The following is a 25,749-nucleotide window of genomic DNA, read 5'->3' on the forward strand; positions in this document are numbered from 1 at the left end:
CGGCTCCCAGGGCCGGCCACCGCGGGGTCGGCAGGGAAGGGAGGGAGGAGGGAAGGGCGGGGCCGGCCCCCCTGCCCCCGCCCCGCGTCTGGGCGCGCCCCTGCCCGCCCCGGCCCGGCCCAGCCCGGCCCAGCCCAGCCCGGAGAGCGGGTCACACGCGCCGCCGGCCGGACGCCTCCGCGTCTCGTGCGCCCCGCTGTTGAGGCCGGCGCCCCTGCCCTGCGCCGCTGTCCGCGCCCGCCGCCCGCCCGGCGCTCCCGGCGCTCCCGGCCACCGTGACCCTGCCCCGGGCGCGGGGAGGAGCGGGCATGGCCCGCCGGGGGGCCGCCGCGCTGGCGCTGGCTCTCGCGCTGCTGGCGGTGGCCCTGCCCGGCGCCGCGGCCCAGGGCGCAGCCGTCGAGGACCCCGACTACTACGTGCAAGAGATTTGGAGCCGGGAGCCTTACTACGCACGCCTGGAGCCCGAGCCCTTCTCGCCGCCGCTGCCCGCGGGGCCCGGGGAGGAGGAGCGGAAGCTGCGCGCGTCCGAGCCCAGGCCGCCCAAGAAGGCGACCAAGCCCAGGAAAGCGCCCAAGAGGGAGAAGCTGGCTCCGGAGTCGCCTCCGCCAGGTAAGAAACTTTGTGCGCTGCGCGGCCCGAGGGGGCGCCCGTGGCTGTGCGCCTGTCCCAGCGGCGGCCCGCCGGGTCTCAGGCGACAGCCGGCTTCGCCGTCCGTGTGTCTGGGATGAGAGACCCGTGAACCTCCCCGTCGCCGTCCCCCACCCCCTTCCTAGGCTCTGCACTGCGCCTCCCGCGGGCCGCTCCCAGCGCCCCGGAACTTAAACCCGACCGGCGGTCCCCTCTCAGGTAGAGACAGGCTGTGCAGTTGGGAACCTGCCTGGGGAGCTGGTCCCCATGCCCCAAGTTTGAAATTTCCTGGGCAAAGGATCTTTCTGCCGGACACTTTTTCCTACTCTGCCTACTTTTTCAGTCTTCTCCCAGGGCGTTTTCTTGAGAGTGAATTTCCTATTTGGCGATGTGACTAGTTGGTCTGTTTTGGCACCGTGGCCTTCTGGGGAGAGCTCAGCGGTGGGCCTTTCCCCCGCCAGGGTCCCCTCTCGGCTCCCTCCCTCCTGCTTTCTGTGGGTCCCTTGAATCCTCCGTCCAGTAGGGGCAGGACGGCAGAGCCTCTGTCGGGGAGCCTTGGGCTGCAGCTGGACTCCTGTGCCGGAGGAGGGGTTATGGAAGCCCGGTGGCGCCTGAAGCCGGCCGTCTCTCCCAGCCTTCGCACTTGCATCCCCACTTTCTGCCTGCCCCGTCTTGGGGAAATGACTTCCATTTGGTTTCTTATACTCCTTGAGAAGGGGGACTTTCTCTTCATTGTCCCAAATGTTCTTTGCTCAAATTGCAGAGGGCTGCGGTCCTAGTATTTAAAGATTGAGGAGTGAGGCAGGATTGTGGCCAAATTCTCCGGCCTTGTAACGGCCTTCCTTGAAAGGAGATACATGCCAGTGGCACCATTACACAGCTCCTGGCATGAAAGGCATCACCTTTGTTTGGTTAAACTGTTCACAAAAGATAGCAGCGAGGCAGTGGGGAAGGAGTGGAGATGGCGGCCCAGAACTCTTGAGTGTGTGGGCCCATCTCAGCAGCTCCTTTGCACTTACCTGGAGGGGGGAGTCCTGCCATATTTCAGTTTGTGGGCGACTCTGTACATCTGCAGGCAGTTCTGTGAGTTGTGTAACCCTGAACAGAACCATCTGGAATTTCCTATATTTTCTGGGGAATTATGAACATTAAGATTTGTAAAAACCATACTGGTTTAGTAACAGGAATAGGAGTGGGAAAAGACACTCATATTTGTAGACCATCCGCTGTGACTTTATTAGGAGATTTATGGACAGCCGTCTCATTAATTCTTTCAGGGGCTCTGAGGGGTGGGTATTCTTGTTACTTTACAGATGAGGAAACTGAGGCTCTGACCACGTAGGCAAGCTGCTTAGGGTCACTCGCTGGTGTGGGAGATTTGAAAGCCCTTCTCCTGTGCTTTTAACTCAAGACCTTTTTTGTTTGGTAGTTTGAATCAAGCTGGCATGGATTTTTGTTTTTTTTAGTATCTGCTATGTGGTTAGCACAGCGCTGGGCATGGTTGGGGGAGGTGGGTGGGAGACACATTTGTTAGGTTCTGGTATTTACTGGGGGGGACGGCAAGGGGAGCATGGAAGAAGCCCCAGACTGAGAGTCTGAGGACTGCACTTAACGCCCGGGTCTGGGGCTCAGCACTCAGCTTCCTGGACCTTAGCATCTTTATCCGCCCAAGACGACTAGTGTCTGCTACCTTACTTGTCAGTTGTTTGATGAGCTTTTCAACAAAAGCTTGCAGTGTGTCAGCTCGTGGCCGTGCTAGTCCTTCTGTGAGTTCTTCATAATTCCTCAGGTCCTTACGGAGAACCTTTCCAACATCAGGTGCTGGGTGAGGTCCTGGGGGAGGGGAGCGCAAGACAGCCCCGGCCCCGCCCTCCTGGAACACACCAAAGTTGGCGGCTTGGAGAAGGTTATTGCAGGTGTGTTGAGGGCTGTGTTGCTGATTCCCCAAAATAAAAACAGGGCCCTGGAAATTCCAGAGACTCAGCTTCTGGAGAGCTGCCTCCAGGCCTCCTGCCTAGAGTGTGTGTTTCTAATAAATTCTGTGGGGCTTTTCAGAGCTCCCCGACTCTGACAAACAAAGTGTGACCTTGGTCACACACTTTAAACTCTGTTCTCCCCACTCAGCTTTTTTTGGCACTTGACTACTGGAACCCTTTACCCTGGACCCCAAGTGGGGGAGCTTGGTTAAGACTGACTTTGATTGGGGGGGGTCAGTGATAGATTGTGCAGTTAAATTGCAGTAAGAGGAAATGATTTTGCCCCCCTTAAGGGGTGGCTTGATATACGTACTGCCCGTGATATAATAGAAGCATTCGTTTCTGTTTGTTGTGACCTTCTGGACTGGGTAGATGGTGCCTGCTATATACCAGGCACTGTCTAGACACTGAGGTGGGAGTGAGAGGTTAGATTTAGAGAAGAAAAAGAATGTGAAAGCATACATAACTACTCATTGAAAAGTCTGTCATGTGCTTTGTCTTTGCAGATGATAAAATATTTTCCAGATAGCCTGTATCTTGCATAAAGGCTGGGCTCAAGGGACGATGGAAGGCAGATGTTCTGTGCGTCAGGGTCTAGGAGGGAGTCTTGTCTGAATCCCATAGGAAGGTTTACTTAAGGAGCCAAGGACACTGGGGATTTGATCTTGGTGTGAGTTTGACTTTGCCCCTTGACTGTTCTTTCATGCTACCACAGAAATGTGCAAGGGATGTCATGGGCTGACATTCTCCTGGAAGTGGCTTGGGCAGCTGAATCCTTTGGTTAATTGAGAGCATTGCATTTTTCCACGAGTGGCTGACAGATTCTGGAGAAGTAGAGCCCTGATATGCTGAATAGAGTGGAATCTTAAATTTTTTAAAAAGTTTTTATTTGGAAATAATTATAGACTCACAAGGAATTGTAGAAATAGTGCAGAGAGATCCTGTATACCAGGGGTCCCCTGTACTGGTCCGTGGCCTGTTAGGAACCAGGTGGCATAGCAGGAGGTGAGTGGCGGGCAATCAGGCGAAGCTTCATCTGTATTTACAGCCGCTCCCCATCACTCACATTACCGCCTGATCTCCGCCTGCTGTCAGATCAGTGGCAGCATTAGATTCTCGTAGGAGCACGAACCCTACTGTGAACTGTGCATGCGAGGGATCTAGGTTGTGCGCTCCTTATGAGAATCTAATGCCTGATGGTCTGAGGTGGAGCTGAGGCAGTGATGCTAGGGGAGTGGCTGCAGGTACAGATTATCATTAGCAGAGAAGTTTGACTGCACAGAGACCATAATAATCAATTGCTTGCAGATTCATACCAAAACCCTATCAGTGAGTGGCAAGTGAAAACAAGCTCATGGCTCCCACTGATTCTGCATTATGGTGAGTTGTGTAATTATTTCATTATATATTACAATGTAATGATAATAGAAATAAAGTGCACAATAAATGTAATGTGCTTGAATCATCCCAAATCCATCCCCCCACCCCCCGTCTGTGGAAGAATTGTCTTCCATGAAACTGGTCCCTGATGCCAAAAAGGTTGGGGACCACTGCTGTATATTTTTTTCCCAGCTTCCCCCAGTGCTAACATCTTTTAGAACTACAGTACAGGATTTCTTAACCTTGGCAGTATTGACATTTTGGGGCCAATTGTGTGTGTGTGTGTGTGTGTGTGGTGTGTGTGCGCGTGTGTCTCAGGGCGAAGGCTGTCTTGTGCATTGTAGGATATTTAGCAACATCCCTGGACTTGACCCACTAGATGCTGGTAGCACCCTCCCCTGAGTTGTGACAACTAAAAATGTCTCTAGACATTGTCACATGTCACCAGGGGGTTGAGAATCACTGCTATATACAGTATCAAAATAGGAAATTGACATTGGTACAATACTTTTTTTTTTTAACTTTGGGTTTATTTATTTAATTAATTTATTTATTTATGGCTGTGTTGGGTCTTTGTTTCTGTGCGAGGGCTTTCTCTAGTTGTGGCAAGTGGGGGCCACTCTTCATCGCGGTGCGCGGGCCTCTCATTATCGCGGCCTCTCTTGTTGCGGAGCACAGGCTCCAGACGCGCAGGCTCAGTAATTGTGGCTCACGGGCCTAGTTGCTCCGTGGCATGTGGGATCTTCCCAGACCAGGGCTCGAAACCGTGTCCCCTGCATTGGCAGGCAGATCCTCAACCACTGCACCACCAGGGAAGCCCGGTACAATACTTTTAACTTTTAGATTACATTCCCTGGTTTTCACATGCACTCGTGTGTGTGTGGGTGTGGGTGTGTGTGGGTGTGTGTGGGTGTGTGTGGGTGGTTCTCTTCATTGTCTCACATCTATAGATTCATGGAACCATCACCATCAGGATACAGAACTGTGAAATCCTTTCCTGTGGTGGAGTGGGACTCAATATCATAAAATTTCTGAGGCCCTCATTGTGAACATCAGTAACTCCCAGAATTTTAGAACTTCAAGGAACCTAAGTGTTCATTGCATGCAAGTTCTTGTTTATTGCAAGATTCCGACAGTGGGCTGCTTGGTGTTAAAAAATGATTAAAGAAGACAATTTAGGTGATATAAACTTTTTTTTAACACTTTCATGAAGTGGACAGTCTCCTTGTGGAGAATGGCAAAATGGGGCAGAAGGCAGGAAGGTTTTATAGGACAAAGAATAAAGAACAAGGAAGAAGAACATAGAAAATATCTGGTTGGCTGGGGTGACACAGTCCACTTTGTTTGGGGTGAGAAGACCCAGAGTTGGCTTGGCATTTGGGAATTGGCTAACTATTTCTGACTAAGAGGAGATTGTTAGGAACAGGAAGCTTATCTAAGTTTTGTTTCCTGATGTGGTACCCTGGGTAAGAGCAACTCCATCTTGGGCCTGGAAGTTTACTTCAACACCAGTCTTGGCTCACACGTTTCCACTGATGGGCGCACACCACCTTGCGAGGTTGCTTATCCATTGGATAAATAGTATTGATTGCTAGAATGTTCTTCTTCACAGGGACCTGGCAAGCTGCTTCTCTCTAATTCCATTTATTCTAGCCAAATTCAATATTTTCTAGATCCCTGCAGTTGGAATGCTTTGAGGGCCAAAGAGTGAGTCTCCTGGCCCCAGTTTTCATCATCCCAGGGTGAAGAGTGAGATGAGGGACCACATTCTGGGCATGGGAGTGGACTTGGGGTGTACTTCTCACGTCATCTCCAAATTGATGGACTTGGTTTGGAGCCATACTTTTTGTAGAGAAAAAAATGGAACAGAGAAGTAAACCATAGTTATATAACTGATTTGCCTTTTCCCTCCCAAGTGGTAGTAAGAAACAAACAAGTTGATAAACAAGACACTTAATAGGTGATTTGAAGATGTTTTGTTCTCCCCCCTCCACTGGGTTAGAAGTAGCTTTTAACTTTTGGGTTCCTGCTTGTTTGTTGCTTTCTTCAAGGACTGGGGAGCATGCGCCTCTGTTGGAATACACGCCCGCCTGCATTGCACCCATGGTTTTGGTCCACGGTCTTGAGTCCATGGCATTCGCAGAGTGGGCAGCGAGCCATGTTTGTTCGTCTGTGCCCAGAACTGGAGAGTTTGCACTTTGTACTGTGTTGCCCCGGCTTGGGGTGGGGGTGGGGGGCGGGCAGGCGGCGATAATCAAAGAGTTGTTATTTGAGCATATTTGGTTGTAAACAAAGCCCTTTCTGTTATGCGCTGCCAGCTAGTTGCTGGAAAGAGCTTCGCTTTTAAGCTTTTGCTGCAGCACTCTTCAGGGCGTCTTGCAAGGTTTGGCCTTCGGATGGAAATGTCTTCTGTTGGGCAAAGCTGGAGTGTGAGGATTAGACGAATGTGTCTGTAAATATTTCACTATATATTTTAAAAGCAACCACAAGGCTATCAGCACACCTAAACAAATAACAAGAGATCTTTATATCATGGTATTATATGTTCTCTTGAAGAGTTAAATCCAGAGTGTTTGGTCCAACTCCCTACAAAATTCCAAGGGAAAGGACTTTTTATAAAAAAGATCTTCTCATGTACATCAGCAAGCAGCTTTCTAAGACACCACCTCTGTTTCCAAAATGCTTTCCGAAGTCAGCTATTCGCACTGGCAGATCTCCTCTCGACTGTGCCCACGGTTCCAGAAACTAGGGTTTGTGCGTGGATAATGAAGGGACAGACACTTGCATGTTTGGGGAAGCTGGGTTGGATGCTGTGGTTCTTGAAAATAGCCATCTCGTGTTTTCTGCGTGCCCCGAGCATCCCTGGCTGCCAGGTCTCACGGTGGATGGTGCCTTCAGTCCCATGGCAACAGCAGCCTGGGCCCTGGAACCTGGCCACGCCACGCGGCATGCGGGATCTTAGTTCCTGACCCCGTGCGCCCCGCAGTGGAAGCATGGAGTCTTAACCACTGGACTGCCAGGGAAGTCCCTTGGAACCTGGATTTTTGAGGTGGGGGTCTCCGCTGGATGTCTGAGGTGGCCAGGGAGCCTGAGCGCTCAGGTTTTGTGCCTCCAGCAATGGCTCTGCCTTCTGTGGCCTTCTGAGGTCCCTGCCCCCATCGCTGCTTTTCTGGGATCATGAAACCCATAAAACTGGGGTGGCTTTGGATGGCTATGGGAAGGGCTAGTGTTCGTAACTGGCTGGGATCCCATCGACTACTGATCTGGGTATCGTAGGATGGTCAGAGCCACACAAGACACCTTCAAATGTTCATTTAAGACTCTATTTTAATTTAAGACTCTAGATTTTTATGGAACACTTGATCCATGAGAGGAACATGTAAGGGTTTGGCATAGTTTTTTCAGCATTCAGAGAGATTCAAAATCTGGCTCTGCCACTCATGGGCACGTGTGACATCTTCACGCCTCGAATTCCTCACTGTGACAGGGGAATAATAATAATAATAATAATAATAAGCTTCCCAAGGTGGTGTGAGGTTAGAAGGTCGATGCACAGCCTCGCAGTCTTTCGAGGGACAGGTCAGAGGCAGCTTCTACCCAGTGTCCTCAGGTCCCCCAGCTACGTTGAGTCCTGATGGGTCCCGCTTAGCAATGCAGCCCGGCTTATTGGCGTTTCCTTCTCTGAGTCTCACTCCCTCCACTTCTTCATTTGTGCTTCATGAAATCACCTCTCACATTCACTTCTGCCCCCAAGGCCTTGTCTCAGGCTGGTTCCAGGCAGAACCCAAACGGAGAGCAGCAGGTACCAGCAGTGCCCCCTGCAGGGCTGGCACACCCCACCTGCTGTGGTTACCGGGGTATCTCTTTAAAGGCTAAGGGCTTCTTACTTGGTTGCAGGTCAGGAAGGCTGCTGCTGCTACACAGAGGCTGGGAGTGGCTGTCCCTTCTGCCCTGGGGACCCTGGTGGAGGCCAAGTCTTCTGCACAAGACCAAGGTCTTTCTTCTGCACGGAAGGCCAGCCCAGAAGAGGACACAGTCTGATCAGCTAGTTTCCCAGGGAAGACACAGCCGAGCAGGAGGAGGGCAGGGCTTTTGATTGATTGATTGACTGACTGATTGATCGATTGACTTTGGTCCAGCCCTGGTAAAAAAAAGTACTTAGAAAATTGCACTGGTGCTTCCGTCTCCAGCCCAGACCATTCAGGTCACTGATTAACGGAAGCAGGCACGGCCTTCAACCACTCAGCCCCTCTTTTTCAGGCTTCACCTGATCCCTGGGAAACCTCTTTCTGCCAGGAGCTTGACTGTCTCAGATTTGGGAACTGGATAAGGACACAGGCTGTCCCCTCCCTGTGTCATGATCCTTTTCTTGCTAACACACACAGGGAGCACGAGTTTCTGATTTTTTTTTTTTTTTTGGCTGCTCCGCGCAGCCTGCGGGATCTTAGTTCCCTGACCAGGGATCGAACCCATGCCACCTACAGTGGAAACCTGGAGTCTTAACCACTGGACCGCCAGGGAAGTCCCAGGAACACAGGTTTCTAACCGCTTTTGTTTTTGCTTTTCACGTTCACCTGCAAGGTCCTCCTTGGTCCCATGGTGTTTGAGAAAAGTGGAATTATTGTCTGTCCTGGTGCCACGAGGCTGCCTCTCTGGGGCGCTCCCGAGAACCTGCAGTGGCTTGGTTTCCCGCATGGCCTTCCTCCTCATGCGGGTTCCTTCCCAAGAGCCAGGCAAGGCGCTTAGGGCCAGGGCTGCGTCCTTCACCAGAGGGAGTGCAGGTGCCATAGGGCTGGAATTTCTTGGGAAAATGCAAATATGCAGCAAAGAATTTTTTCAGATTCTGGGGTTGCTACTGTAATCTCCTAGTATAGAGAGGGGAAAAAATAGTTTCCTGTCAATCAAGGAGCATGATATTTATCACCATGGAGCAGAATAGAATATGTGGCCTGCACTGGCAATTCAGTTTGCTACTTTTAAGGAATTCAGTTTTGTCACGCAGCCCAGATGGAGATGTTGATTTGGTTCTGGCTCCTTCTCTGTACATTATTTCCACTTCACTCTTTCTTTCATCTGTACAGACCATATGCTGCCTTTCTTGCTGTAGGAGAAGAAGGGGCAGGGAAGGGCCTAGGCCTGGCGTCAGGCCCCTGCTCTGCCGCCTCCTGGCTCTGTCAGTGACCTCGGGTGGGTCTCTTCTCCTCTGAGCCTCTGTGTCCCGCTCTGTAGAACAATGTTCATAGCAAGCTTCCTGCCCTCGATGGGCATTTGCCAAGATCGAATGTTTTAATCTATGTGAAAATGCCTTGTAAATTGTGCCTCATGCTTCACGTGTTGGCTGTTACTCTTCCAGCAACTGGGATGGTGCTTTGTGACGGTGGGGACTTGGGACTAATATGAAGGATGAGAAGGTGGAGGCTGTCTTTTTTTTTTTTTGCTATGCGAGCGCTTCCTCTAGTTGCAGCGAGCGGGGGCCACTCTTCATCGCGGTGCGCGGGCCTCTCACTGTCGCGGCCTCTGTTGTGGCGGAGCACAGGCTCCAGACGCGCAGGCTCAGTAGTTGTGGCTCACGGGCCTAGTTGCTCCGCGGCATGTGGGATCTTCCCAGACCAGGGGTCGAACCCGTGTCCCCTGCATTGGCAGGTGGATTCTCAACCACTGCGCCACCAGGGAAGCCCCAGGAGGCTGTCTTTTATTCAGAGGTCACCGCAGGTCAGGCACGGCCCTCAGTGCTTTGATATATGTCATCTCTTTCCTCTCCGTAACTTCCACCGAGGCAGGTACCACGTCTCCTTATTTCACTGATGAGGGGAATTAGCATAGGAGGGGTGAGGTGGGTCCCCCGAGGCCACACGTGGTCGGTGCAGTGGCAGAGCCTGGCTGCCTGCGGCTGGAACCAGATCTGTAGGTACACGTCCTGGAAGTGCGTCTTCCCTAGAGAAGGTGGCAGGTGCCCTGCCTGTCTTCTCTGTCCCTTTGCCACTCCCTGCGGGGATTCTGTTCCCCACATGTTGGTCTCAGGGGTGATAGCACATCTGCCTCACATCTGGGCCATTATTGGATGCCCAGAGCTGAGTACAGGACGTGGGTCCAGCCCGGGGGAGTGCGGCTGAGGGTGTTCGTGGGGCTGTGTCCTCTGACTCTGTCTCCCATGTTGCCCATGGAGGCCCCGTAGAGGTGGCCCAGGCAGAGGGGAGGCCTGCAATGAATGCCGGCTTCCAGGGAGGGGTTGGATGGCTTTTTCCTCTGGTATTTTGTAAAACTTTTTCTCCCCCTAACGTATTATCTTTCTGCCAAATCAGACACTTCATTCTCAAAAGTTGTGGCACCCAATTTTCCAAACAGTCACGATTTTTACAGACCCTCGATCAGGCTCTTTCAGAAGAAGTCGTCTTTGGAGGTCACCGGGCTGACATTCCTACCCACAAAAATGGGACATATGCCGAGGTGGCATTAGGCTGATGTCATCAGATGCACTCAGATTGGCAGTCTTCCTCCTCTGGCCTTTCTGAATGTTTTGGTTTATTGATTTCCTTGACCCGAGGAGGACATTTAATTTTGTGATTTTTTTTTTTTTTTTTTAGCTTACATGAAAAATGAAAGATATGCCCAGCAGGTATCACCCAAGAATATGATGGAGAGACGATTGCCTGTGGCTGGGCCCAGTGCACCCTTGAATTTTTTGAAGATTTAAGATTTTCTTGATAAATACCTTTTTTTTTTTTTTTGGTGACTCTAGAACTATCTGAAATGATTTCATTAATTGGCACAATCCACTAGATGTTTTTGGTATTTCAACTTGCTTTTTAAAATCCAAACTAAGTATCTTTCTTCATAGACCTTCCCTTCCTCTTGTTGTTGTCTCATTGGTCATTCACTGACTCACAGTCATTCATGATCATTTGTTCCTCACAGACTTAACCAGACTCTGGAGGGAGAGCAGTGAGCAAAACCAGACACAGTTCCTGCCCCCATGAACAGAACAACATATGTTACATGTGTTTGATAAGGCTACACAGGACGGGTGTGCAGAACCGTAGTGGGGGCTGCTGACACCACACCCAGGTCCTTGTTTCCCACTGGCACACCCATCCCACAGCTGCTGGGGCTTGGCTGTGACAGCTCACAGCTGCTTCCCTCTCTGGAGCATGATCCTTGGAAGGCGACAACTCCCACCACCCCACACACACCCCTCCCCTGCAGTAGGTCAGTCTGTAGCCAGAGGCTAACCAGCATAGGAGAAGGTGCCCCTTATCTCAAGGTGGGGACAACACTGTGTGCAGTTCCAGCTCCAGAACTCTCCCCATGGGATCAGGCTGAGTTAGACTCTGCCTGGGAACGCAGCCTAGCTTAGCTCCTTCCTCTGTCTCATCTTGCTTCCTCCCTTCTTTTCTCCTTGGAGCCCTCCCTCCGTACATCACCTGCACCGAACCCCTGCCTCAGGCTCCACACAGAGGCAACTTGACCAAAGACAGGTGCTCTCAGAGCCCATCCAAGGAGACATTGATGTAGGTGGGGAGTTCAGGAAAACCATCTCAAAGAGGGCATGGCCGATCTTGGATGATCTTGGATTTGCAAGATCAACAGGAGTTAAATAGATGGAGAGTGAAGGAAGGATGTTGCAGGAGGAGGCACAGCACATGCCGAGTTCTGGTGGGCCGGAAATGTGAACTGCAGGCTGAAAGGAAGCCAGTGTCTGTGGAGCAGAGAGAGAGTCCAGTGTGAGAGGAAGCTGGACGGGCCAGCGGGGCACCAGCAGGCAGACTCCCTGGGCTCCAGGAAGGAGTCCCTCCAATTGGTGGGCAGCACCATCACACCTCCAGGTGCCCAGCCGGGGCCTTGGGGAGTTAGGTGGGAGGAGCCCAGCATGGTAGGAAATCTTGCCCCGGGGTCAGAGGTCTGGAGTTCCAGCTCCGTTTTATCCATTAGACGTGGTGTCACTTTTGGAGCCCCAGGGAGAGTCAGAGGTACTCCACAGGACGTTTTGCGGTCTTAGAACAGTAACCACCTGCAAGTGTGCATTGTTTTTATTAGGAGTGTTTATTTCCCTGGGTGTTCACAATAACACGCTTCCTTTCCTTTAACCACCAGCCCCTCAGAGTCCAAGGTGCCTTCACTGGGGTCCGGGAAGGCAGAGGGTAGAGACAGCTGCTTTGCAGGAGAAGACGGTTGAGTCCTCACCAGCCTGGGATGATTCTGACATATGTGACAGTAAAGGCATCTCTCTCTCTCTCTCTCTATTCTTTTTAGGTAAAAAGAGCAACAGAAAAGGCGTGAAAACCAAGAGCTCTGAGAAGGCTGCCGGTGATGATCACAGAGTCCCTGTGGCCCGTGACGCTGCCAGAGAGGGTGAGTGAGGCCCCCGCTCCATCACCGGCCCTGGGAGGGCGCAGGCCCCGGCGCAGCAGCCGAGTCCTGAGCACGGGTCTGCCTGGGGTCCGCTGCCCCTTCTGGACCATCCGTACGGGGGTGAGAACATTCACAGGCTCTCTCTTCTGCTGCGCACAGTAACTCACAGCCATGTTTTCCCCATCGGCTCGACTAAGGTCATTTCTGAATTTCCTGGAGCTCTTGGTTGCCTTCCCTGCCCTTCCCCCTCCCCCCTCGAAGACAACATCATTTCCTTTCTTGTGGGGCCTCGTAGCTGCCCACAGCCTTGTGTGTGCATTTCTTATCTCCCAGCCGAACCCAGGGCCTCCAGTGTCAGCGGTCAAGTCTTCTACTTCCAAAGCATGTAATGCTAGGCCTGGCATTTTACAATCATGTAAAAATATTGGTCCTTTAACTACTTACCTTAGGATGGTCAAAGCCATTAGTTCTAGACTCATGGACAAACTCTGATCCACTAGCTAGAGCTATTACTATTATTATTAACTATTACAATTACCTTTATCGTATCTCTGTTACTCTAAAGTATGGTATCTAGGATGACATTTCTTCTGATATTAGTAATAGCAAACATGTATTAAGCTCTTAAGCTCTCAGTAATTGCCAAGCACTGGGCCTCATACTTCACAGCTCCTGATGTCCCTCTGAGTATTGTGGATATTATTATTATTATTATTTCATCATCATCGTCGTCGTCGTCATCACAGATGAGGAAAACGAGACTCAATAATATGGATCCTTTGCCTACCGTTATGCAGTTTGCAAGTTGTAACACAGGGATTTGAACCCAAGATTTTCTGGTTTCTGCTCAGCAGCACAGCTGCTTGAAATAAATAGAGCATTTCACAAATTTGCGTTTATAGAGGCAGGATCCGATTTCAGTTGCCGCGTGAGCCCATAAACCGTGTAACAGAGTTGATTGTCACAAAGGGAATTGTGTGCTCCCTTAGGCAGAGTGTAATGATCTGGGGCTGTGTTTCTAACCAAGAACTTGCCATCAGAGAAATCATAGATATGGCTAGCAGTGCATCCTACAACAAAAACAGAAGTTCCACAACAGTGAACTTCTGCAGTCACTTAATAACTGAGAATTCTATTCCATCGTAAAGTGGGCAGGTGTACACTGGACACATTGCCCTTGGGAGGGCCCAGCATATCAGGACGGTGTGTGGAGGACCCAAGGGGTGCTAAGGCTGTGTTCCTGCCGGTTCACCCTGAGAGTGTGGGCCTTTGGGGTTTCAACTAAATGGGTGGTAGTGAGACTCCCACCTTGGGTGGGCCTCGGGCATGACTCTTTGTCCCCTTGCCCCAGCAGGCTGATAAAACACCAGCTGTTTCTCAGGATCACAAGTCACAGAGCTAAAGCGGCTTCTAGTCTGGCCTCACCTCTCTGGGTTCTGCTGCTGTCAGATCTGGGCCAGAGAGTTCTTTCTTGTCTTAATTCTTAGATGCTTTCAAACATATTTTAAAAATAGTTTTTCCAGTTTTGTTAGTAGCTTTAGCACAAGGGTCGGTTTGAATTATCTTACTTCTCCATTACCAGAATTGGAAGTTGGTACAATTTTGAAAGGCATTTTCACAAAGGTTTTTCAAGGCGCATTTCTGTACACACGTGTGTGTACACGTACACTCTGAAGTCCACACTTGCCTCCTGTTCTGCCACCCGAACATTCTCCTTCCCCACCCTGGCCCACTCAGGATTGTTCCCCCGCCCTTCACCTCAGAGCCCTGTCTGAACAGTTGGGACCCCTGGTCTCAAAGGCAGCCATTCTGGCTCTGATTCTTTGAGTGCCCTGGACGTGATTTTGGCCTGTGAGCCTTGTTCACATTGCTCTTCTATTGAAACAGAATTGAGGGCAACCCTGGGGGGGAAGAGAAGTTGTGTGGGCCCTGCTATGCAAATATGGGAGGGAGAGAGATGGTGAGGAGGGGAGGTCATGTGCAGGAGGCAGGTGGCACAGCAGTTAGGAACACTGGTCTGGACCAGGAGGGGGCACCTGTGCGTGGGGCCGGGCAGAACAGGGCCTCGGATGGACAGCTGGGCAGGCTCAGGACCCCGCATCCATCATTCTCTCAACATCTCCTGTGGTCGAGCTGGGGGCCTTGCTGGAGATGGGGCAGAATGAAGGGGTGGGGAGGGTGTCTGTCACTTACACTGTGTCCAAGGTGGCAGGTGGACCAGATGTCACCTACATCATGTTCAAGGCGACAGGTGGAACAGATGTTACCTGCTTCATTTTCAGGGCGGTGGGCAGTACAGATATTAACCACACTGAGTTATGTGAGTGACTGGCATCAGAGGGCTCGTGTTAGATGTGGATTTGAAACCGCACAACCCAGATTGGGACTTGAACCCACTGTCTTTTAATTGAGATGACAGACCTGGTCTCAGGACTTAATGAAGCCCAGGTTCTTGATGTCTCATTGCAGAAAGAATTCAGTGAGAGACAAAGTGATAGGTAAGAAGTGGATTTAGAGAGACACACATTTCAGAGACAGAGTGTGGGCCATCTCAGAAGGCGAGAAGCCCCCAAATAATGGGGTGGTTAGTTTTTATGGGCTGGGTAATTTCATAGGCTAATGAGTGGGAGGATTATTCCAACTATTTTGGGGAAGGTGCAGAGATTTCCAGGAATTGGGCCACCGCCCACTTTTTGGCCTTTTATGGTTAGCCTCGGAACTGTCATGGCACCGGTGGGTGTATCATTTAGCAGCTAATATATTACGGTGAGCGTATGATGAGGCTCAAGGTCCACTGGAAGTCGAATCTTCTGGGCCCACTGGAAGTCGAATCTTCTGGGCCCACTGGAAGTCGAATCTTCGGCCATCTTGGACCTAGTTGGTTCTAACTAGTTTTTGTCGTGTCCCCAATGGCTATGTCATTCTTTTAAAGGTTGTGCCCAGCCCCCTTCCCTCCTGTTTCAGACTCACCCTGAGGGAATCTGAGCTTTAAGGGAGAGATTATGTACACGGCTGCCACCATGACTAAGGATCAGTGTCAGCTGTAGTGAGTCTCCAAAATACATCTTGGATATTGTTCTATAATAGCATATGCAGTGGTTGAATTATTGGTGTAGTTCTTCCCCTCTCCCTATATGTACAGCCTTTGCCATGTGACTTCTCAGTTCCCTTCACAAAAGGTGAAAGCCCCTTGACTTTGGGCTGGTCCATGTGCCTAGGTGAGGCCAGTAGAATAAGGTGGACTGACAAGGTGCCAGTTCTGTGCTGAGGGACTTTGTTTGTTTCCATTTGCTCCTTGCACCCTGCCATCTCCATGAGAAGAATGCGTGCATCTAGACCACTGGTCCAAGGAGCCTGGGAGATGAGTGAAGCAGATATGGGCCCAGTCTGCAGCGTGGAGCCACCAGCTGAGCCCAGCTGATCGGTGGACAACTAAGGAACAAGTGCCACTGAGAGTCTGTGGTGGTTTGTTACACAGCAATAGCTGACAAATACGGTGAAGATGAAAACCCTCATTTTTTAAAAAGTTGCATCGTGTTCTGTCGAATGGATGTTCTATAATTTATTTAATCTCTTAAGTGAAGGACATTTAGGTTGTTTCCAATATTTTGCTGCTGTAAAGAGTATCGCAGTGAACTTAGCGTATATCCTGTCAGTTACCATGCATTGGTTGCAGAATAACCCCCTGCTTGCCATTCAGAGCCCACCGTGATTTGACTTATTTCTGGCCTCTGCCTCCCTTTTTTTTACCAACCAGACAGGAGCTTGTTTCTCAGACATGCCCTGTGCTGAAAGGTCACTCACGTGTTTCCTCCGAAGGGAACTGGGCAAGCGTCTCAGTTGGTGATGCAGAGGCAGCTTTGGGGTCAGGCTCTACCCTTGCTGGCTGTGATGCTCCGGGCAAGTTACTGTCTCTATGACTCAGTTTCCTCCTCTGTAAAGAGGGGATGATATGTCTTTTATAGGGTTTTGTGGAGATGAAATAATGTGTGCCGAGTGGAGTGTACACAGTAAGCTGTCAGCAAACATAAGCTCTGATTTTTATTTGCTGTCTTGGGACTTTTCATGCCTTAGTTATAGGAGTTGGCAGATATTTTTAAAGGATCAAATCGTAAATATTACACGCCTTATGGGCCAACAAGCAAAGCTGAGCATATTATGTTGGTACTTAAATAACCATTAAAAAAAGTAAAAACGGTTCTTATCTCATGGACCGTACAGACACAGATGGTGGGCTGGGTTTGGCCCTCACTTGGGCTGTAGCTTGCTGGCTTCTGCCTTAGAACTTGATGGTTCTGCTGTAGCTTGCTGGATTCTGCCTTAGAACTTGATGGTTCTGCCTTAGAACTTGATGGTTCTGCTGTAGCTTGCTGGATTCTGCCTTAGAACTTGATGGTTCTGCCTTAGAACTTGATGGTTCTGCTGTAGCTTGCTGGATTCTGCTTTAGAACTTGATGGTTCTGCCTTAGAACTTGATGGTTCTGCCTCAGAACTTGATGGTTCTCTCGGAAGCCTGCCCTGATCACCTGTCTTTTGCTTTCCTGCATCTCTTCCTCGTGCTCCTGGCCCTCTCCTCTCTCCCATCACAGTGATTCCTGTGCGTGGCTCTTCTGACATGGGAGGCTGTGAATGTTTATAAGCAGGCTCCCTGTCTGATTCACCTCAGGAAATGCCCAGCGTCGGTAGCAGCAGCACTTGACCAGAGTAACAAACCTGTTTATCGCGCACCCGCGCTGTGTCGGCACTAGTGTTCTGGGGTAGAGATCAGGTGTTCCATGCGTGTTGAAGTGGATTCTCCATGGCCCAGATCAGCAGGACTGGCCCTCCACAGGAAGTGCTCTTTGATCTGTAGGAAAGAAGCTTGATTTCCTGCCATCATGGAAATAGGGTGGTTTCCCAAAGCAGTACATGTCGGTGAATGGTGTGCCCTCAGCACTCTGCCTTGTGTTGGGTTGGGTGAGATTTGAGGCCTCTAGCAGGTACGGTGCTTGGGGATTGACCTACCTTGTGTGTGAAACTTGAGGGTTTTCCTTTGTATCACAGACAGTTTGGCTTTTCATCCAAGCCCTTGCTGTGAGCCTTGCCCTTTGTTGCAGGGCCAGATGGCTCTCGGAGGCTCAGCTTGGTCGTCCCCCAGATGTCTGGCACAGCTGTGGAGGGCGGTAGAGTGAGTCCCAGATTCCTGATTTGGGAGGAGACGGGGCCGACATGGTCTCAGCTGCCCTGGAAGACGCTGTGATAAAGGATCACATCTGTATTTCGGATTCCTTTGGAAGTGAGATGGGAAGCGAGGGGTGGCAATTGGGACAGAATCACACCACCCTCTTGGACAAGCCTTGGTTGGGAAGCCTGAAAGATGTGGACACTGGAAAACCCAGGGCTCCTCCATCCTTGCTACTTCTTCCACTTTCAGCTCCATCTCAGCCATGTCTAAAAAGTTCTTCAATCTCTAAAATGAAACCTGTGTCCCCTGAGGTTTTTCTAGCCTCTTGCACTTTGGAGAGATTTAGTTTTTCCTCCAGCGGTTTTGCTGTGGCAGGGTCTTCACTGGGTCAGATCAGGGGCCCTGGGCTCGCGCCCTCTGCAGTTGACGGCACACTGAGTGTGTTGATTGACACCGTGTGGGCAGCCCAGGGCCATGGGCTTCAGAAGCTTCAGTCTGAAACCAGAGCCACAGTGGACTTGCCGGCCTAGAAATACCTCCCAGACAAGGGGTCAGGGAACAGAGCTCTGATGTGTTAGTAGCACTGGTTTCGTGGCACTAAAAGGTTCCATTCCTTTCTATCACCCAGTTGACCCCAGCTGTGGTTCTGGGTGACCAAGATCACACTAGCCCATCATTGGAGGAGGGATTCTAGCGCTGCAACTCCTGTGAATCCTCATGACAGAGGCCAGCACATGTGCTCTTGTCGCTCTTGGAGTTTTGTTCTTGTGACACTGTCAGCCTTCATTCCATCTTCTCAAAACTTCTGTGTGAGACCGTCTTTATTCTACATTGCTGACTCTGGATGGATTTAGCAGAAAACCCAATTCACCTTGTCACGTGCTAAAACTTAAAAAAAAAAAGAAATTTAGGGCTTCCCTGGTGGCGCAGTGGTTGAGAATCCGCCTGCCAATGCAGGGGACACGGGTTCGAGCCCTGGTCTGGGAAGATCCCACATGCCGCGGAGCAACTGGGCCCGTGAGCCACAACTACTGAGCCTGTGCGTCTGGAGCCTGTGCTCCGCAACAAGAGAAGGCCGCGACAGTGAGAGGCCCGCGCACCACGATGAAGAGTGGCCCCCGCTTGCCGCAACTAGAGAAAGCCCTCGCACAGAAACGAAGACCCAACACAGCCTAAATAAATAAATAAATAAATAAATAAATAAATAAATAAACTTTAAAAAAAAAAAAAAGAAATTTAACCCACTTGAAGTGGAAGTTCTTTTAAAATTGATTTCTTTACTGCTTTATTAGACATTTTGAACTATGAAAATAGTGAATGCGCCTTGCAGAATATTTGGAAGATACAGAAAAAGGCAAAGAAGAAAATGAAAGGAATCCACAGTCTTATCTTCCAGAGATAACCATGGTCAACATTTTGGAGTGTGTCTCTCCAATCTTTCCTCTCCGTGTGTGTGTGTGTGTGTGTGTGTGTGTGTATACAAGAACAACATCACAGGTATGTGTATAGATCACACACACGCTTTTTGCAAAATTGAACTAGTCTTATTTTGTGACCTATTCTCATTTAATATGCTGTTACTTTCTCATCATAAAATATTCTTTTACAACATTACGTAACATTATTTTCCATTTTATGATGGTTTCCTGACTATCATTGTGTTTTTTAATGTTCATGTTGTTTCCAGTTCTTCCCTGATGTGGGCAGTTCTGCCCTGCATCCTGGTGTCCGTGGCTTTGCTCACCTACTCCTTGGGCTTGTTTCCTTGAGGAGGAACTGCACAGATGTGATCCCTGTCCTCCAGAAAAGTTTATACCAACTTGTGCTTTTATCAGCTTTTACCCACTTTCTATTAGGGGGTGTGTGTGTGTGTGTGTGTGTGTTGATTTATAAGAGCTCTTTATATATGAAGGACAGGGCCCCTCTATTGATACATTGCAATACAGTGCAGTGAAGAACTCTGAAAGCAAACTGAGTGGAGATCAAAGCGTAGTCCTTGGCTCACTAGCTGTCTGACCTTGGGCATGATGTTTAACCTCTTTGTTCCTCAATTTTCTCAAATATAAAAGGGGGATAATATTTGGACATACCCAAGGATTGGGATAAGTATTAAATAAGATGACTTGAACGAAGCACTCACAACAGTGGCTGACACATGGTAAATGCTCAATAAGGGTTACTATTACCTTATTAGGTCCCATTGAATGAGCTTCCTATCCGTCATTCACTGGGGCACTGGCCATCTTTCTTCTGATAGAGGCTGAGTTGGAAGACGTGTCTTGGCATGAGAACCAAATGGGTGCGAATGCACCCCAAAAGGTGCAGGCATCCCCACTCCCAGCTGTAGGCGGCTCTAGACCAGGGCATTGCTCCCCAGAGAGGAGTAGAGCCTGTGAGGAAAAGTGGAACCATGCTCCCCGAGGGCATCCTGCTTCCAAGAGGGAGGAGGGGAGGGCAGAGCTGAACTATACACACCATTTATCGGTGCCTGGGTACCAGTCAGACAGGTTACCCCAAGGGCAGAGTGAGTCAGGTGGCAGAGAGAGGTATGGAACTCCCCTCAGGAACATCCCTCCTCATGGAAGCCAGGAGTGAAGAAGTGTTCCCTTTAGCCTATGCCTACAAGTTTAAAATTGTTTGATCTTCCTGGAGAACTGTGTTTTTTTTTTCCTATTGTGTATTGACTTTCTTTATGACTAATACTACTTTTTGACTTAAAAAAATCTATTTTATGTGACATTAAAGAAGCTATATAGCAATTTAAAAATTTTTGTTTAAGCTTGGATTATCTTTTATAAAGGCCTGAACCGTGTAGGAACATAGAATAATCTGTTCCTTGAAAGTGTGAAAGAACTAGGCTATAAATTCATCTGAGCTGGGCACTTTCCATAGAAGAATTTCTTTGATAATTCTTTACTTTCTTTCATGGTTCTTGATCTATCAGGTTTTTTTATTCTTTTGAGTTCATATTGATAAATTTTATTTCTCAAGATATCATCACTCCATTAATGTATTTTCTTTTTGAAACTTATTTGTTCATTTATTTTAGAGCAGTTTCACATTTACAGAAAAATGAGAGGAAAGTGCAGAATTCCCATATACCTCCCCTCCTGCTCTGGTTTCTACTATTAGTAACACCTTGCATTTGTGTGGTGCATTAAGAGTATTGATACCTTCTTATTAACTAAAGTCTATAGTTTTCATTAGTGTTCACTCTTTTTGTTGAACATTCTATGGGTTTGGACAAAGATGTAATGACATGTATCTACCATGTATAATACAGAATAGTTTCACTGCCCTAAAAGTCTCCTGCGTTCATCCTATTCATTCCTCCTTCCCCCAAACCTCTGGCAACCACTGTCTCCAGATTTTGTCTTTTCCAAAGTGTCATATAGTTGGAATCATACAGTATGTAGCCTTTAAAGAATGGTTTCTTTCACTTAGCAATTTACATTTAAGGTTCCTCCAGGTCTTTTCATGGTTTGCTTGAGAGCTCATTTCTTTTGCTCATGGAATCATATTCAATTAAATGGCTGTACCACATACATTTGTTTATTTATTCATCTATTGAAGGACATCTCAGTTGCCCCCAAATTTTGGTAGTTAAGAATAAAACTGCTATAAATATTCATGTGCAGGTTTTTGTGTGGGCATAAATTTTCAGCTCATTTGAGTAAATACCAGGGATCATGACTGCTGGATCATATGATAAGAGTATGTTTAGTATTATAAGGAGTTGTGTCTCTTTTATAGTGCCCCATCCATCAAAAAAATTCAGTGTTACTTCTCTCCTTTTTAAAATTTGTTTTCAGTTTTTTTGTCCTTTTAATATTCTGATATCTTTACACATTTGTTACCCCATCACTGATGTGATTTTCTGCAGTAGTATTTCTGCTTGTACTGCTTTGTATTGAATATTTCCTACTTTTATTGTGAAATAAAACATACATATAGAAAAAGTCCATAAAATATATGTTCTGTTAACAAATAATTATAAAGCCGATCCCTATGTAACCATCACCTGGGTCAAGAAGTAGAGCATCGTCAATCTCCCCATCACATCTTTCTCCCTTCAGCTCTAGAGGTTGCCTCTATCCCAACTTTGTTAACATTTCCTTAGTTTTCTTTATAGTTTTACCCCTTATGTTTGTATTTCTAAATGAGTTTGGCCTGTTTTTGGAATTTATATAAGTGAAATTATACCGTGTATATTCAGTCATGTGGTGTATCATTCTATCAGTGTTATACTTGTTTGGTTCATTCATTTTCATTCCATCATAGGAATACACAACAATTTCTTTATCCATTTTAATGGTGAAGGACATTTGACTTGTTTGCAGTTTCTATCTCGTATGAAAAGTGCTGCCAATGAAAATTCTTGCACACACATCCTAGTGTCCACAGGCTTGAGTTTCTCCTGGTGTGTATACAGTTAGGCATGGAATGACTGGGTTCAACTTGACTGTTGAACAAATGCTCAGTTGTTTTCCTCCATGGCCATGGCATCCTAATTTCCCATCAGCATGGTGTGGGGCTGCCATGGCCCGCATCCTGAACAACTGTTGTATGATCGGACTTTAATATTTTGCCAGTCTACTGGGTGTATAATGGTTAACTCATTGTGATTTCATTGACATTTGCTAATTGCTAATGAAGTTGAGCATCTTTTCATATATTTATTTGTCTTTTGGGGTGAAATTCCTGTTCAATGTTTTTCACATAGATTTATCCATTCTAAGTATGAGCTCTGACTTTATAGCGTTTGTAGCAAATATGTTCTTTGCTTCTGTGACTTAATTTTTGTTCCTATGGGCTCTTTTAATAAACAGAAATTCTTAATTATGATGTAGTCAAATATATCAGTCTTCTTTATGGTTGCTACTATTTGTGATTTCTTTAAGAAATTCCTTTTTAAAAAGTCATAAAGACATTTTATACTACTTTCTAATGCTTTCTGATTCCTTTTTTCTCTTTCTCATTTAGGTCTTTATATATTAGAATGGATTTTGTTTGTTTGTGATATGAGATTGAAGTTCAATTTAATTTTTTTCTTGTAAGAACCCAGATGGAATAATAATTGTTTCCCCACTATTTTGCAGTGCTGCCCGTATGTGTTGGATATCGAGTGTCCATATATGCTTGGCTCTGTTTTCAGGCTCCCAGTTCTCTTCTTTATCATTAATTCATTTTTCTACCCGTACAGAAAATATCTCACTCTCTTAATTATTATAGCTTTATGATAAATCTTGATATCTGATAGAGCAGAACTTTGTTCTTCTTCAAAAGTTTTGGTTATTATTGACCCACTGAAAGTGTGTGTGTGCATACACACATTTACACCATGTAGTCAGTTCTTTACAGACTCTCCTGGAATTTTGATTAGAGTTGCATTAATTCCATAAAATCAATTAGGGGAGAATTTACATATTTATATTGAGTTTTCTAATCCACGAACATGTATATCTCCGTATTTCTTAGATCTTTCAAAATATATCTCAATACATGGGCCTTGCACATTTTTAAATAGATTTATTCTTAGATAATTGACATCCTGTGATGCTTTGAATTTCAGTTTTCTAATTCTCTTTTGCTGGTGTACAGGAGTACAGTTAATGTTTGAATGTTGATTTTATACCCAGCAACTTTGCTAAACTCTTATTAATTATAAATTTATTCATATATTAACGTGGATTTGGGTACAGAATCAATGTACACTAAATAATGACAGTTTTCTTTTTCCTTTCCATGTTTCAAGGCTTTTATTTATTTTTCCCTACTGCATTGGCAAAGAGCTTAGTTCAAAAATAATAGATCTTTCCTTGTAGGTTTTAATTCTGCCTTTGGATTTTTAGTTTTCTTGATGTTTGGCTTATCTTAAATATTTTCTATCTTTGTTTTTCAGCATATCCTTTTCATGGCAAGTAGAGGCCATGTCTCTTGCACTATACTTAGGGTGAACAACATTTTCCTGGTTATTACATCAAACCACATTATTTCTTTTGGAGTCTTTTGGATGGTGTACCTCTTTTAATGTTTTGTTCTTTACTCATCTTTGAATGAGTCAGATTTTCTCCCCTAGGGACAGTCTAAGCCTTTCCTCAGATCTACAGATGTTGACCAGGTCAACAGGCAAAACCCCCAGTACAGTTTCCACTTTCTAGCAGCCTTTTATCTTTTACATATTTTTGCTCTTCTTAGGTGCGAACTCCTTCCCTCACTGCTGGTTCTTAGACACTGTGATCTGATGGGATTCATGGGGAGCTATAATCACCTTCATACGCGGTTATCAGTGTTCTTGTGCCCTCACTGTCAGACTGCCACACCTCCCCTACCTCCTGTCCAGTTGTGTTTTAAGAACTTCTGATCCAAACAGCTGTAGAAACTTGGCTGGGGGGAGAGGTGAGCACCCAGCCACCTCAGAAAGCCCCATCTGGGCTTTAGAGATAGATGTCCAATTTTCTAGTTGCTGCAGACCCTGGGTTTCAAAATGGAGGCATTCAAGAGGGGTGAAGGGTTTTTCAGTCCCTCCTCTGGTCATCTCCATTTTTTTTCCCAACTGTCTCCATTGGACTCACATGGTGAATGTTCTTCCACCTCTGGCGTTAGGTTGAAGCACTGTTGGCAGTCTTTACTTATCTGCCTCTTCATAGTTTTTTAGGATGAGTTTGGGAGAGGCTGCAAATCTTTAAGCTGGAGTTCCCCAAAGTCTATGATGCCTCCGTACAACTGGCGACTTTATGAATTACGGTAAATAACCCTGAACACATTATGAGAAGGTTGTCCCTTTTAAGATCCCTTAAAAAAGCTTTTTCTTTTTTTTTTTAAATAAATTTATTTATTTATTTGTTTGTTTTTTAGTTTTGGCTGTGTTGGGTCGTCGTTGCTGTGCGCCAGCTTTCTCTAGTTGTGGTGAGCAGGGGTTACTCTTCGTTGCGGTTTGTGGGCTTCTCACTGCGGTGGCTTCTCTTGTTGCGGAGCACGGGCTCTAGGCACGCAGGCTTCAGTAGTTGTGGCACGTGGGCTCAATAGTTGTGGCTTGCGGGCTCTAGAGTGCAGGCTCAGTAGTCGTGGCGCACGGGCTTAGTTGCTCTGTGGCATGTGGGATCTTCCCGGGCCAGGGCTCGAACCCGTGTCCCTTGCATTGGCAGGCAGATTCTTTTTTTTTTTTAATAAATTTATTTATTTTTATATAGATTTTTATTTTTGGCTGTGTTGGGTCTTCGTTTCTGTGCGAGGGCTTTCTCTAGTTGTGGCAAGCGGGGGCCACTCTTCATCGCGGTGTGCGGGCCTCTCACTATCGCGGCCTCTCTTGTTGCGGGGCACAGGCTCCAGACGCGCAGGCTCAGTAGTTGTGGCTCACGGGCCTAGTTGCTCCGCGGCATGTGGGATCTTCCCAGATCAGGGCTCGAACCCGTGTCCCCTGCATTGGCAGGCAGATTCCCAACTGCTGCGCCACCAGGGAAGCCCAAAAAGCTTTATCTTTTGAAGTAATTATAGACCCACGGGAAATTGCAAACAAATGGGTCTTGTGCTCCCTTCAGTCTGCTTCCTCCGGTGCATTTTGGGTAACTGGTACAATAATAAAATCATGCCATTGACATTGGTACAGTCCACAGAGCATGTTCGGACCCCACCAGTTATGCATGTGCGTGTATGGGTGTGCATGTGTGTGTGTACGTGGTCCTACACACGTGTAGTTTCATGGAAATAAACACCACAGATACAGGACAGTTCCATCACCGTAAGGCTTCCTGGTGCTACCCCTTTATAGCCACACCCTCCCTTCCCCAGTCGCTAACTTCTGGCAACCACTCATCTGTGTCCTGTTTCTATAATTTTGTTTTTTAAGAATGTTAGGTAAATGGAATCATACAATATACAACTTTTTGAGATTGGCTTTATTCCCTCAGCATAATTCTCTTTCACTCTTTCTGAGTTGGATAAATAGACTTAGTTTGGTACTAATATGATGTAATAGTCAGGAAAAGCTAAGCCTGTTAAAAATTATTAGTATTGAAGTGTGCCGTGTATACAGAAAAGTCTAGAAATCATAAGGATATAACTTATTGGGTTGTCACCTACACCGCTCCCATATAATGTGAATGCACCATTATAACTGTCATTTTGATCAGAAATAGAACATGACCAGAACCTCTGAGGCCTTCCTCCTGTTCCTGCTCACAGATAACCACTGTCAGAGATGATTTTTGCCTGTTTTGAGCCTATATTCATGGAATCATACATTGTATTCTC

General features: G+C 47.5%; 1 protein-coding gene across 3 annotated transcripts in view; it reads left to right on the forward strand.

The window, feature by feature from the left end:
* The first annotated feature begins 286 nt into the window (after positions 1-286).
* The window catches only part of CPXM2 (carboxypeptidase X, M14 family member 2), a 129,538-nt gene continuing 104,075 nt past the window's right edge, over positions 287-25,749 (forward strand). Inside the window, exons 1-2 of one of the 3 annotated variants that reach the window (XM_036828843.1) lie at positions 287-609; positions 12,234-12,332. In XM_036828843.1, coding sequence (XP_036684738.1) covers positions 309-609; positions 12,234-12,332 — 400 coding nt within the window. In that variant the 5' untranslated portion in view covers positions 287-308. The remainder of the gene's footprint in view (positions 610-12,233; positions 12,333-25,749) is intronic. The other 2 variants (XM_036828842.1, XM_036828841.1) reach the window with 2 other exon arrangements.

Source organism: Balaenoptera musculus, chromosome 16, assembly GCF_009873245.2.
Source record: "Balaenoptera musculus isolate JJ_BM4_2016_0621 chromosome 16, mBalMus1.pri.v3, whole genome shotgun sequence".
Taxonomy (NCBI): Eukaryota; Metazoa; Chordata; class Mammalia; order Artiodactyla; family Balaenopteridae; genus Balaenoptera; species Balaenoptera musculus.